General features: G+C 45.4%; 1 protein-coding gene across 1 annotated transcript in view; it reads right to left on the bottom strand.

Moving 5' to 3' along the window:
* fat3a (FAT atypical cadherin 3a) overlaps window positions 1-13,160 on the bottom strand; it is a 187,466-nt gene that overhangs the window by 98,113 nt on the left and 76,193 nt on the right. Inside the window, exon 3 of the mRNA XM_036536092.1 lies at window positions 8,203-8,520. Coding sequence (XP_036391985.1) covers window positions 8,203-8,520 — 318 coding nt within the window. The remainder of the gene's footprint in view (window positions 1-8,202; window positions 8,521-13,160) is intronic.

Below are 13,160 nucleotides of genomic sequence, written 5' to 3'. Positions count from 1 at the left end.
TCTCACATGGCTTACAAATTCCAAGGTAAATGATTAAATATTCACATAATTACATCATAAAAAGATCAGAAATTTAGATCAGAAAAGCACATTTTATGGTGTTACACCTTGAAATTCTGCCACCTGAGGTGGCACAGGAACAACTCCACTATTCCATTCCAGAAGCACAGCTCTAACTACAGTTCACTTTTCCACGGAAAGTGTCAGAAAACCTGATCTGATCCACATTTATGTGAATGTCATGTGTTTTAATATTCAACACTGATCCTCAGTCACGCCATCAATAATGCATGAACGTATATGCATGTATATTAGATGGCTTGGTGAGGCCCCATCTATTAGATGGAGCTGCAAAACTGACCTATTGACAGCGGCTCGCTGGGCCCACGAGTGCGTCAGCAACAGAGTCAAAGGGGAGATTAGATACAGGGGTGATATGATGACTGCAGAACATGTCCGAGTGAAAAGACACCGGCCGGCTATTGTCTGCATGCTGTAGATGAGATCTGAACAAAATCTGAACCTTCAGTTTAATTTGAACGAAATCTGAACGCAGCCAGATTCAAATCACGGGCCTAGATTGTAGTCATTTAAGGTCTCAGCCCAGCACCACTAATGCAAGCTAAAATGAAGTTCCCTCCACAGTGCTCCAGGACAGACAGATCACTGTGCCACTGTGTACGCCGATTCACGGAGCCACGCAGAAAACTTCAAACATGATAAATTGCGTATTAGCGAGCGCACATTAGCACGTCGGGTGTATTATCGGGTGCTGCAAACACAGCTCGGCGCTAACAAAACATTCCTGTCGCAACCAATACACCTTCATCTCTTGAACCCATACATGTGTTTCTTTTCTTTTTTTCTTTTTTTTCTTCCATCTTTCAAGTTGGCAAAGAAAGCGATTTTCTCCCCGTGTCAGTCCTTGGGATGAGCTGACCTTTGCAATCCGTTTTAATTGGGATCTCCAGCTCCGCTACCTGCTGATAGACATGGAGATATGGCAGGGAGCAAGGACGCGATAGCAGGGGGACGGAGCACGAAGGTCCGCAAGAGATGGCAATAAATTATTCTGTCACTCAGCGCCAAAAAAGTAATTTTAATTCCATTTTAACATTTAAACCATCAACTGTGGCCTGGCTCTGAGACCTCCGGGCTGGGCTCCCCCAGCCCCACTGCCACATCTCAGCTTCTGTCCCTTACGCCCAGCCCCACCCCTTCAAGGACGGGAGAGGAAGAGGAGTAGGTTGGGCTGGGTTAGTGGAATTTACACTGGATTCAATATCACAGAGCTTCCACCCTCTTTTCCCACCAGTCACAGCTCAGATGCACAGTTGACTCTGTTATAACACAGACACACTCCCACTCTTAATCCCTCACAACATATCCCTCACAAACAAATGGTTTCATTTGTACTGTTTTCCTAATTTATCTGGCATATCCTCACTGTGATGGAATTTTTGTTGACTCATTTACCCTTTCTTTATCAATTGAGTGTGTGTGTGTGTGTGTGTGGCTTTGGTTTTGTGTGTGTGCTTGGCCAGCCTATCAGATCGCATCAGCTATGCAAGGCACAAACATCCCCTCACGAAACAAATGCACTGGCGGCGGTAATGGCCGGCGTGAGGACAGCTGTGCATTGTGATGCATGTTTGGCGAAACATGAAGACGCGCAGCCGCCGCGATAAATCTCGTCTGATAGAGTGCGCGGAGAGCTCTGTCCTTGAAGTGGCACGCTTGCCAGCGCCCTAATGCCTCGCAGTAAAAAGCCCACCTGGCCAATGCCGCCATCCTTCACTTCTCCAGCGACGAATCTCCACAAAGCAAATTACACAATCTCCTCATGTCTCCTCAGAACATCAGTATTAACAGGTCCTGAGTCACACGCTGGGCATCTGTTAAAGGACAAGGTGCTCCAGCTATGCCTGGCTCAATTAATGAATAAGAACCTCTATAAATTAAAGGATGAGTACAGCCTTTCCCAGTGGGATGGCAAGCCTTGCATTGACTCTACTGGCAGTTTTTTTTTCTCCCCTCAATTCTTTGCCCTCTCTACCCCTCTTCAGTTTTTTAGAAGGCTGAATGCAGGCAGTCTTGTCAGTGCCAGCACACATTTTCATCTCAGGCTTTAAACCACTTTGAATACAGTCCTTGGACTAGGCTATAAGTGGTACAAATTGCCAAGGAGAGATAAAGACGAATATAATTGAAGGTGTTTTATTCCCTCCAGATGCACACCGTGTGTGTGTGTGTGTGGGTCCTTGTGTTTGTGTGTGTGTGTGTGTCGGTGCATGTGTGGATGTGTGTGAGTGCATTTGTGTGCGCATGCGCATGTGTGTGTGGGTGTACAGTATCTGGTCTGAACTGCGAATCTGACAAATCTGGTGCATCTAAAGGTTCTGCGCTGCAGATATTAATGAGCTGGCCTATCTCTGCGCTGCACATGTGGGGGTGAAGAATGGGGATGAAATGGTGAAATGTACCGCCGGCCCCCGGCACAGACGGCCCATAAATGGAGGTTAATTAGTCTGCGCGTGGGTTAGATGGCCGTGATGTCATTTCAGCACATTTATCATCACTGGGGTCTTTATTGTGCATTAGACCAATGATGGAATTTCACATTAGAGAGCCTCTCTCTCTCTCTCTCTCTCTCTCTCTCCCTGTGCATGTGTGTGTGTGTGTGTGTGTGTGTGTGTGTCTGTGTGTGTATACACGCACGCATGTACGAGGCCTACCTGTCTCTAAGCTGTGTGCGTGTGTGTGTGTGTGTGGATGGGTAGCTAAGTGTGTGTGTGTGTGTGTGTGTATGTGTGGAAGCGTGCCTGCATGTGTATGTGTGTGGGTGGCTAAGTGTACGGGTGTGTGTGTGTGTGTGTGCATTTGTGTGCATGCGTGGGTGGATTGGTGTCCATGTGTGCAAGCATGCCTGCATGTGTATGTGTGTGTGTGGGTGGCTGCCTGACTGTATATGTACGTGCGAACACATGCCCTTGCACTTGAACTGTCAGACAAGGTCTGCCAGTGTCTGCAAGCAGTATGTGCATGTCTGTGTGGAATCAAGATGGCGCCGGCAGCAGACATCTAATGCAATGCTCCATGCAAAAGGAAGTCATTTAAGTACCACTGAGAATGTACTCCCATCATAACCGCCTCTGTTAAATGCAGCGAATGTCAAAGGATACTTTGGACTCCTGTTGCATGAAATTGCTAACAATTGCAAGGGAACAGCACATAGATATCCTGCACATTTATCCTCTGTTGAAGCCTTTTCATTAAAGGTTCAATTAGAGTATTCCAATGTATGTCTGTTTGTCCGTGCCTGCTAGAACATGTGTAAGCAAAGTCCGAGCACAACAATGCAGGTCCACTTCAGCACTTCAGTACCCTGTCATTGACATAAAAAGCCACAAGGCCAAATCTGGTCCTGTGATTTAGATTTCCAGGGACAAAAACAGTGTCTTTCTCACTGTAGTCCTGAGCCACTGCTCTTAAAACTCCGCTCTCCGAAAGTAATTTTAGAACGTGCTCCGTCCCCAAACTGCGCTGAATAAACACAGCTGTGGTCAGCCGCAACCACAGCTCCCAGTCTACCTACCGTTTTAAAAAGCTATTACATTACAATAATAACACTAATTACGATCCACGACAGAGGAAATAGGTGAGTGACCTCACACCCACGCAGTGCGCCTGCACTCCCGCCAGACCGTAATTAGAACGCAGCCCTCCTTTAACGAAAACAGACGAGAGCGTAGAGATCAATAGCAGAGCCAGACACCGACACGCCGCGGTGCTCTCGGGGATCTCCGGTGACGCTCCTCCAAGGGGCCAGGGGGTGTCGAGGCCCGGAGTCGAGATCCTTGCTAAAAAGCCTCTTAATCCCCGCTATCACTTTCTCAAAGTTAATCACGACCCAGACACGACTCTGCATATTAAAAGAGGCCGGAGCTAAGCGCTACGCGGCCGCTGAAAAATGGCGCCACCCCCCACTCTTCAAACATGAGTTGAAAAGGCAAGCAATGCTCAGAGGAGCAGTGCATGGTGGGAAAGCCTACTTAGGTGTTTTTTTTGTTTTTTTCAAGGACATCTGCTAGAGTAGTGACCGGGCCCTTGTCTAACCCATTAAATGGCATCCCATTACCCCGCATTATTTATTTAATGTTACCAATTTGGCATGCACACTGATCCGGGCAACTTAACATAATGGTTTCTATCTTACTGCCACCCATTTATTAAGCTGGGTCGTAACAGGAGCAATTCGACTTAAGTGCCTCGCTGAAAGTTACAACAGCAGCGACCAGGCCAGAGGCCCTAACCCTCTCTCTTTCTAATCCTCGCCACAACTAAACATAATCACATGCGGCTTATCTGATGTCACTGTACTTCAGGTGGTCTTTTATGCAGCAGACACATATAATGTCTTGTTAATGTCTGTTAAAGACAATGGAATTCATCACCCTTCATTTACACTTCATACAACTGTCGCACAGCATAACAGCGTACCAACAGCATTTTTATCTGACTTCTGTGATGCTAGGCAGCTATCCATGTTTATGACTGAATATGAAAGCTGTGACATTATGAATTAACATTACTGAATGGTTACACATCCTGACATAGCATTACATTACATTATTACATTACTGTCATTTAGCAGACACTCTTACCCAGAGAGACTTGCATCAGTCATAGTTTTTACATGTTAGCCATTTGTAAAGCTAGACATTAACTGAGGGTTAAGTACCTTTCCCAAGGGTACAGCAGCAGTGCCCCAGCAGGGAATCGAACTAGCAATCTTTTGGTTAAAAGCCCTGCTTGTTTCCACTATGCTACACTGCCGCCCCGCATAGCAATCTACAAAGCAGTCTTATGTAGCTCTTATGAACTTTGCTGCATTTCAAAGTAAAATATTAGCTCATGCCCTGAAGTGAGGGTTAAGTCTTTAAAGAGGAAGGAGGTAGCAGGCAAAGGTTTTCACCATTGTAATGAAGGGCTTTGACATTTATCTGAGGAGCACAGAGAGAGGCAGCCCTCTTCTGCTGCTTTCCCCCACACTGCCACCCTCCTCTTCAATCAAGTAATCTCCATGTGTATGTGTGTATGCCTGTGTGTGTGTGTATGGGCATATGCTTGTGCTTCAGAGCACAGTGCTCAGGAGACAGAAAGTCTTCCCTTAAAAGAAACCTTCAATTTAGATATGGAATCTTCTCACCATTAAGAAGTGATCAAAAAGCTTCAAAGTTTTCTCCTTCCTTTAAAAAAACACGGCATCCATGTTAGGAGGGTTGTATTATTTGGTGTGTGTGTGTGTGTGTGTGTGTGGAGATTGGGGGGGGGGGGGTCATTAATAACCCCCTGAGAGCCTCCTTCCTCCCTCCATTATTTAATTTGAGATTTGAGGCTTCAGCAGCTCTCCACACCACCGAGGCACTGAGTGAGAAAGCGTTAATTAAAACGCTACCTCCTGCACAACCCCCCACCCCCCACCCCAAAAAAGACAAATCACCAGATAAAATAGGGTTTTAAACTTATTACTGTCATATTATGTAAACGCCGACGACAAGCAATTATTTGTTCTTAATTACAGGCCTTTCAGCTTTGGGGAGGTATTTAATGAACATCAAACTGCTAACCAGCAACTGAGATTCTGTCTTTTTTTTTACAAGCCACAAAGCAATTTTCTCACTGAGGGGAAAAAGACATAGTGTTACAGATAGTGTGTGGTGAGGTGTTCACAGTCATACCAATTTGGCATGAAAATAAAAGCAGAAAGGAGTGAAATACGTGAATCCGCTACAGGATATCTTGAGGCCTGGGGTTTTGCTGCGATGTGCTGACCTGCAGCTTTCTCAGTACTGGGAACAGTGTGACAGGCTAGCTTTCAATTCTACCTATTCTGCTGACAGCCTAATGGTACGGGGTGCTTGAACACTGGAAATCATTCAGAAGCTAAAAAATATGATTAAAATGTACAACAGAGGAGTGGAATTGACATAGGGCACACGCTGCTGTGGCCTGTCAAACCTCTACTCTCAACCCCCTGGAGAAATCATTCATGGTGTGGTGGGCACTACAAATGTTTTCATATACATGACAAATGAAAAGGCCAACAAGGGGATGCATTTTTGTTCCATGGTGTAAACACATGAGTATCATGTGAACGTAACCACCACTCTCCTCACAAACTGTTTTTACGCCCCTTTTTTGGGATGTCACCCACCGTTGGATGTTTCCACTCACAAGAACGGAGGGGAAATTTGTTTCCGTGGTTTTCCACGGAGTTGCAGAACAGGGCGGGGACATTTGATAAACTCTGAAGTGCGTCCATTCTCCTTCCCCAAACCCCAGCAAATTACTCAAGCTGGAAACAGATGAACTAAGGAGTTGCTAATAAAAATTTTATAATGGAGCCAGGCTTCGAGAATGAAATATTCAGCAAGTGTCGCCGTAGGAGTCGAACCGGGGAGGGGAGGGCGGAGGAGACAGAGAGAGAGAGGGACAGAGCGAACATATAGAGAGAGACAGAAACTACAAAGAAAGACAGAGCGACAGAGGGACAGACATAAAGAGAGACGGAGAGAGAGGTAGAGAGAGAGAAAGAGAGGGAGATGGATAGAATGTAGAGATGAACAGAGAAAGTGAAAGAGCTGAAGCAGAAGGCATTGGCAGACAGAGAGAACGAGGCCAAGGATCCCCCATCGCTGAAGGAGTGGCTCATTTGGGAGGTTGACACATGAAGAATGCATTACTGAGACAGCAATGGAAATGTGCTGGACCCATCCAACATAGACCCTAGGGATGCAGAAACCTGGCATCTCAGCACCATCGAAACATATGGAGGCGATACAGGGAGAAGGCAGATGAGGATGCGTCCCGCAGATGACGTGCAGACACGCTGTCTCAGTAATGCAAGAATGAGAGACCTCTGATGTGAATGCAATGTGCACAGTAATGGCCAACACATGTCACCACATGTGGGCTCCAGTGCTGATGCACCCCATAACATGAGGAACACATTAATTACGCGCAAAATAATGCGGCGCGTGGCTCATGCCGGGTGCCAGCGGACCTAGAGATCCCCCATTTCTCCTCACCTTTAACACCAGAGTCCCTACACTTCCTTACAGTGACTCTAATCATGCAGCAAACTGAAAAAGACCACCTCCCCCTGATGTGTACCATACATCTGTGGGTCGTCCGTGATTAAAAATCAAATCTGGAGACAGTTTCTGACTCTGCTAAAAAAATGGGCGAATCTTATGCATTAACACATTAACCGTGAAGGGTGTTAGCAAATGAAAGGACGCCTCAGCTTCCTGTCCTTGAGCTCAAGCATCAATAAGCAGTATGTAAAAGTATTCCCAAAAGAAATCCGCACTCTCAGATGTTCTGCTCTGTCTGTTGCAAGCTGTGTGTACCCTCCTGTCGGAGTCTATATTTGGAGCTGCCTTTTGGCTGCATGCATCTGATCAAGAGCATCAAGTACATCAAGTGCATAAACACAGAAAAAACAAGCTCCTTTCTCATGACAAGAAATCACTGACACAGAATCTTGAGATGGTTACTTTCCGCTGGAGGAAAAAAGTATCATTCATACTGCAGCAGTTCTATAATCTTCAATAAGGCATAATTCAATATCAATTTAAATGACATACAATAAGCATACAATAAGCCATTTCCTCTCAAATGAATTTTGTAATCACGTATTCAGCCATTAGTGGTTGGTGATTACTTTATACAAGGAAAAGGTAACATGTCTAATTACTTTGAATGAAACATTATGTATGCTCTGTGTAAACAGTGAGTGATGACTGTTCTTTAGGCTTAGTCTCTCTGACCAGTTCCAGCTCTTGGTGCAGAATTAAGAATACCATCAGATACAAATTTCACTCTGTTGTTTTAAAGCCCGAGAGCATTGCATCATGTAATTAAGTACAAAACTGGAAAACAAAACTGACAACTCCTGATTTCAAGGGCAAGGCAACCCCAACCAAAGTAATGGGTAACACCAGTTTTAGAGATCTGTGGGACCAAGTGCTCTGAAGAGCATCTTCACCTTCAGCATTTCCTTTAGTGCACCATAATGAAGACCATCATCATCATCATAGCCACTGCCATCACCACCATTGTCATCTTCGATGTCATTGCCATCATCATCACTGTACTCCCCATGGTCCCCATTTGAATGGGAAGCCATAGCCCTACCTGTTTTGGAGTTGATGGCGAAGAAGTTCTGGGGGTTCCCGCTGGAGATGCGGTAGGAGAGCCGCTCCCCATGCGGGGTGGCGTCCGGGTCCTGGGCCTGGATCTGGATGACAGACACGTCCTTGGGCGAGTTCTCCATGACGGATGGATGGTAGATGGGCTCGGAGGTCAGCGGTGCGTTGTCATTGACATCCTCCACCTGGATGTAGATCTCGATGGCCGTGTACAGGGGCACCACACCACGGTCAGTGGCGTAGACCGTCAGCCAGTAGGACTCCTTGGTCTCGCGGTCCAGCATGTCTGTGGTGTAGATGATACCTGTCAGGGTGGAGAGCACACAAAGAATCAGCAAAGCGCCTGGATAACGTTTGCGCTCTCGTCTGGATAACATTCACACACATCACAGTGCAAATCGAACCTCCTGACTGGATTTCTGAGGATTACGTAAAGAGACAACAGACTTCCTTCAGCCATGTCCACGGTAAAGCTATAATGGAACAAACCAGATGCTGTAGATATTGAGCAGTGTTTGTATTGCAGCTGTCTGTCTACTGGTACTGTGGCATGTCAAACCAGCACAGCTGCAGGACTTTGGTGAAAATGTGTTGCCATGCGTTTTTTTAATTACTTTTGTGACGTTTCGTGTGCTTAAAATGAGTGCGAAGGAAGGAAACTACAAACTCACACGCACTGGTGACACTTTAACAACACCACTTTCCCCAACATTATCGAAAGTGCTAGAACTGGCAGAGGAGGTGTGATGTCAGCTCATAAAACAGCAGGTGGTCCCTTCCCTGCAATACTTTCAGCGTAGAGGTTTCAGAAACAGCGGGGAGAAGTGCAGACCTAAGAGGACCGGAGCCAAGCAAAACCATTCAGAACGGGAGCGCACAGATCTAATCGTGTTTGGCATTGCCTTCGCTAGCACTCCCCGCCTTGCCATAAAAGAGAAAAATAAGGATATTCCCTCCCAGGGAGAGAAGACAAGAGGGGAAAAAAAGCAGAGGACAACAGCCCCATTGTAGTCCAAATTGCAGGGGATGCAAATGGAGATTTTCATTAATGTGGGGTACATTGACAAAAACACAAAGGTGAAAGGCACAGGCTCCTCTGGGACTAGCCCTGTCCTGGGAAGATAAACTTATCTGGTGACATCACCACATCTATCTCCATAAAGCACCACAAACAGAGGCACCACACTCTACGGCTCAAAATCACCCGTTTCACTATTAACGAAAGGACGTCTTTTGTTAATACTGAAAGATTCCACACAGAAAAAGGACAATGCATGTATGCAACAACAAAGTGTGTCTGTGTCGTGTGGGTGTAGGACAGGAGTTCCAGCAAAATAGCATGTTCGGTGGTTTTAGAGAACCAAGACTGTCGGCTTGTTTGGGGCATTTAAGTGGGTGCTTCAATCGGTCACACAGCACTCTGACCTGCACATCCAATTAGCTCTTATGATTAAGCCTTCCATAACATAAATATAACGATGTTATTACAAAACCAAAATTTTTCAGTGTTTTCAGTTTGAAATGGAACAATGATATATGATAAATAAAATAAAGCAACAATTAAATGTACTGCTGAAAGTTAAGGCCATCCTAATTTTCAGCTCTATTGAAACACTCATCCCTTCCAACTGTATAACCTCTATACAGCAAGCAACATACTGTCCATTTGGTCATTTACATGTTAATTGCAACATTCATAAGTTGTCCAAGAGTAAAATGGAAGCTCCCGGAGAGAAATGAGAATATATGGCAACACAGTCTAATGTAATGTATAACGGTACCGCGTGCCTGTCTAACTCGCGTGACTGTTCAGAAATGTATTCGCACGCCCTCCCCCCCGCCAGAGGCAGAGTACTTTCGCTGCCTGACAGCCTGGTCGTGTTAGGCCTGATGTTTTTTAATGTAACACACACAGAGTGCAAATTCTGATGATCCCGAGCGTGCGCTGCTGACTGCGTGACCTATTTAAAATGCGTCACACGGGTCTGTCCATCTCATCCCCCTGTCCCCTACAGGCCGGGGACAGAGTGCTGGCTCCACGACAATCAGCACTTCAGGGAGCGCGTAGAGAGTCCCCCCCCCCCCCCCCCCCCAACAACCCCCACCCACCCCTCTTCCTTAATTCTGCAAAATAGAGAGAACTTAGAGCGCCTGGCACTCCAGATGAGAATGGACAGGTAATGTAGTGGAGATCATCTTTGACACAAAAAGACAGCGCCCGCCGCTCCTTCAGCTAACTCCCCCGCGGCCATGGCTGAGATTATTCAATTCTCCCGTTGTCACAGCAGAAATTTACAAGCCTTGCCCCGGTCTCTATCGAAAAGCCATTCCTCAATATAGCCATTTTTGCCGCGGAATATCAAATGAGTGGCGGAGAGGCGCTCTGGGAGGTCGAGTCTCTGGGAACATGAGAAAAAGCACGACCTTGTGTTGGCGGCTGTAATTGATGTTCACTTTGAGACAATAAAGCATTACGACTGTGATTCCACCGACGCTCTGCGGAGCTTACACTCCCGCACTGCTGCACCACCCTTACAGCTAAATCCCATTTTATTTCATTTGCCTGGCTAAACCGTCCTTGATTTCAAATAAACAGGTGCACACAAATGGGACCTGACATACTCGCCTATACTGCTGCTGCAGGTCTGGAGTGCAGAGAGATGTGTCACTACAAGCGCTCAATGTCACACAGCGGCCTGTAGAGCTCCTTCCTTTATGAATAATTAACAAAGTTTATGTGTCCAGAGGTGCACAGACATTACAGAGGTATTCAGAGATGACGAGATATCAGAGCTACCGTATACAAGCATTTTTCTTTTTACCTGAGGACTTTGCGCTATGTTAGATTAAGTACTATTCTAATAGCATGTTCCTTCAGGACAGCGTGAATGCAAAAATAAAAGACACACCGTGGATGAAGTCACAGCACAGTTGGTCAAAACAGACGAAGCTGACAGCTGGCTGCACTTTCTTAGCAGTGTAAGAATATGCAGAAAAAATGGCTTCACCTTGTATCTATCGCACACACAGCGAGCATCAGAAAACCTAGAAGAGAAAGCGAGAAGATCTATGCTTTTTGCCTGCATGCATCTTCTGAAAAACATCGTTCCGCTGACCTAGATAAGCCCAAGCTCACAGCTAGTCGACAATGATTTCCTCCAACAGACTGTTCACCATGGCATACGAGTGATCCATTTTTCTCTCATTTCACCAGTGTATTTAAGTGACACGTGCCCCATATCCTCAACTGCCTGCAGTGCCAACACATCAATGAAGCACTTTAGGGCCAACCAGCAAATCTGTTCATAGTCAACAGTGCTTCTTATAGGGCACCTTGGGGCTGGCACATTATTGGGACTTTGATTTTTAGTAAATATGTACAGCAAAGTTCAAAAAGTAGTCAGTAAGTGGTTCAAGATGAAGGCTAGGTAAAGATTTTTAGTAGGGTTTTACCAGGCTGATTTAAAAATGTTTGAGACATCCAACCACTTTCCTTTGGTTTTTATCCAAACACCCCTGGCCTTAGCACAAAGACCTACAGGACTTGGGAGATTCTGCTCCATGCATAATTACGTGTGTCTTAGTGACATCAAAATCTGTCCACAATATCTCAGCACTGAAAATCCAGCAATGCTGCTATTTGACATGTGGCATTACACGTGGTTTAATCACTGTGAGCAGGCACCGTATTTAAGAATCGAGAACCCTGTTTTTTTTTACAGGTTTTGTTGTCTTTGATGTATTTGGCTTCCCAGCACGGAGCTACACCACTGGGTTTAAAAAGTCGTTAAAAAGTACTACTTAACAGCGGCTAAATTTAGGTTGCTTCCACATCCTCTCTCGCCTCCCTCCGCCAATCACTGGAAAGTCTCCCTGTTTATCGCATTTGCTCCTTTTTATTTCTCCCCTATCCACAGGGAGGCGTGAACTGAGATTAAAAAAGAGCCAGCGCTTAAATCATTAAAAGTATCTCTTTCTCTTGTGCCACCATTACCCTGGCGCGCATTACAGATTTATTTACACTGAGTGTCATTTAGCCAGTCCCATGAGCCCACTGAATTCTCAAGGTTACCACTAATTAATGTTCTGTACAACATGCCCTGTTCACCGTACAGTAATTAATGCAGAGCACTGCGAAAAAAAAAAGCCATGCTTTTAATATCGGAGGTCAACGGCTGTACGCCTAGTAACAATTATGGTCAGGACTGGAATTCACTACAAATGCAACTTTGAAATTGTCCAATTTAAATATAAAACAGAGAACAGAGAGAGAGAGAGAAAAGAAGAGACGGCAACAGAGAGAGAGAGACAGAGATGGAATGTAGAAACCATGTTTGGAGAACCATGTAGAAATGTAACTGTCATTCCAGTTTTCATGAAAATTATCTGTGAAAATGATGATGTGAAAGTGGAAACCATAAGGAATCATATTTTTCACTATTGAAAATAAAAAATCAGACAAACTTGTGTCAGAAGAGACATTACAAAAGATTAAACAGCTAAATACAGAGAGAGAGAGAGAGAGAGAGAAAGAGAGAGAATGAGAAAGAGGGAAACAGAGAGAAAAAGAGAGAGAGAGAACACCCACATGCTGTCAACAGAAACAGCTACTTCTGGCACCACACTCCATTTTACTTAACAGCCAGTGAATAATGGAGCAATGACTTCAATTCTCATCATTTTGTCAAAACATGTGGACCTCTGCACAATAACACAGCTCTCATCAGAGAGCATATCCTACCTGGAGAGATGAGCAGGCATGTAAAATGAAAAGCATAAGAGAATTATCCTAAGCTCCCTGCTGGCTATGCAGCCCAGGCCTCCTCACTGGAGTAGCCCTGTGCTTCAGCCTCCAGGATTTAGGATTGACTGTTCAGGAGGAGCTGAGGTGGGCAAACATGCTGTAGTCTGTCAGTGTTTGGTTAAACTCCATTACAGAAATCA

Source organism: Megalops cyprinoides, chromosome 9 (assembly GCF_013368585.1).
Source record: "Megalops cyprinoides isolate fMegCyp1 chromosome 9, fMegCyp1.pri, whole genome shotgun sequence".
NCBI classification, from domain to species: Eukaryota; Metazoa; Chordata; class Actinopteri; order Elopiformes; family Megalopidae; genus Megalops; species Megalops cyprinoides.
Note: the sequence above shows the minus strand (reverse complement) of the source record. Positions and strands in the feature narration are given on the sequence as shown.